General features: G+C 50.2%; 1 protein-coding gene across 1 annotated transcript in view; it reads right to left on the bottom strand.

Moving 5' to 3' along the window:
• Positions 1-100: 100 nt before the first annotated feature.
• The window catches only part of LOC119588301 (glycine-rich cell wall structural protein-like), a gene marked incomplete at its 5' end in the record, with an annotated part of 15,707 nt that continues 15,275 nt past the window's right edge, over positions 101-532 (bottom strand). Inside the window, one exon of the mRNA XM_037936994.1 lies at positions 101-462. Coding sequence (XP_037792922.1) covers positions 101-462 — 362 coding nt within the window. The remainder of the gene's footprint in view (positions 463-532) is intronic.

Here is a 532-nt window from a genome sequence, read left to right as displayed (position 1 = left end):
ATCTCTATTTTTGGTAAAAAGAAAAAGAAGGACATGTTGGCTTCTTTGCAGTTTTATTTAGGTTTAATCCAGGTACGGAAATGTTCTTTGGGTATGACTGTTACCATTCGTAGCTTCCTCCGCCATTTCCTCGTCCTCCGCCGAAGGATCCTCTCCCTTCTCGTCCTCCACCTTGGCCAAATCCACCGACGTTGCCATCGCTGAACCCCGACCCGCCGCCGACGTTGGGAAGAACGCCAACCCCGACCAAGGGTGGGGGAAAGGGACCGCCCCTTTCCACCTCATTGCCCCCTAAATCCTTAGCCCCTCCATTTAAATCCTCCAGCTCCCCCGGGTCCTCCTCCGAAACCACAAAACCCCCCGGGGCTTTACCAAAGTACCTCCCCCACCGCCTTCTCCCCCCGATCCGCCTCCACCAGTTTTCGCCGAGAAAACCCATTGCATTATCCCCCAAAACCACGACTAAAAGAAAAGAATTTTAAAATATTCATAATTACAACATTTTTGCAAGAGTAAAAATTTCCCGTATTTC

Source organism: Penaeus monodon, chromosome 23 (genome assembly GCF_015228065.2).
Source record: "Penaeus monodon isolate SGIC_2016 chromosome 23, NSTDA_Pmon_1, whole genome shotgun sequence".
Classification (NCBI taxonomy): domain Eukaryota; kingdom Metazoa; phylum Arthropoda; class Malacostraca; order Decapoda; family Penaeidae; genus Penaeus; species Penaeus monodon.
Note: the sequence above shows the minus strand (reverse complement) of the source record. Positions and strands in the feature narration are given on the sequence as shown.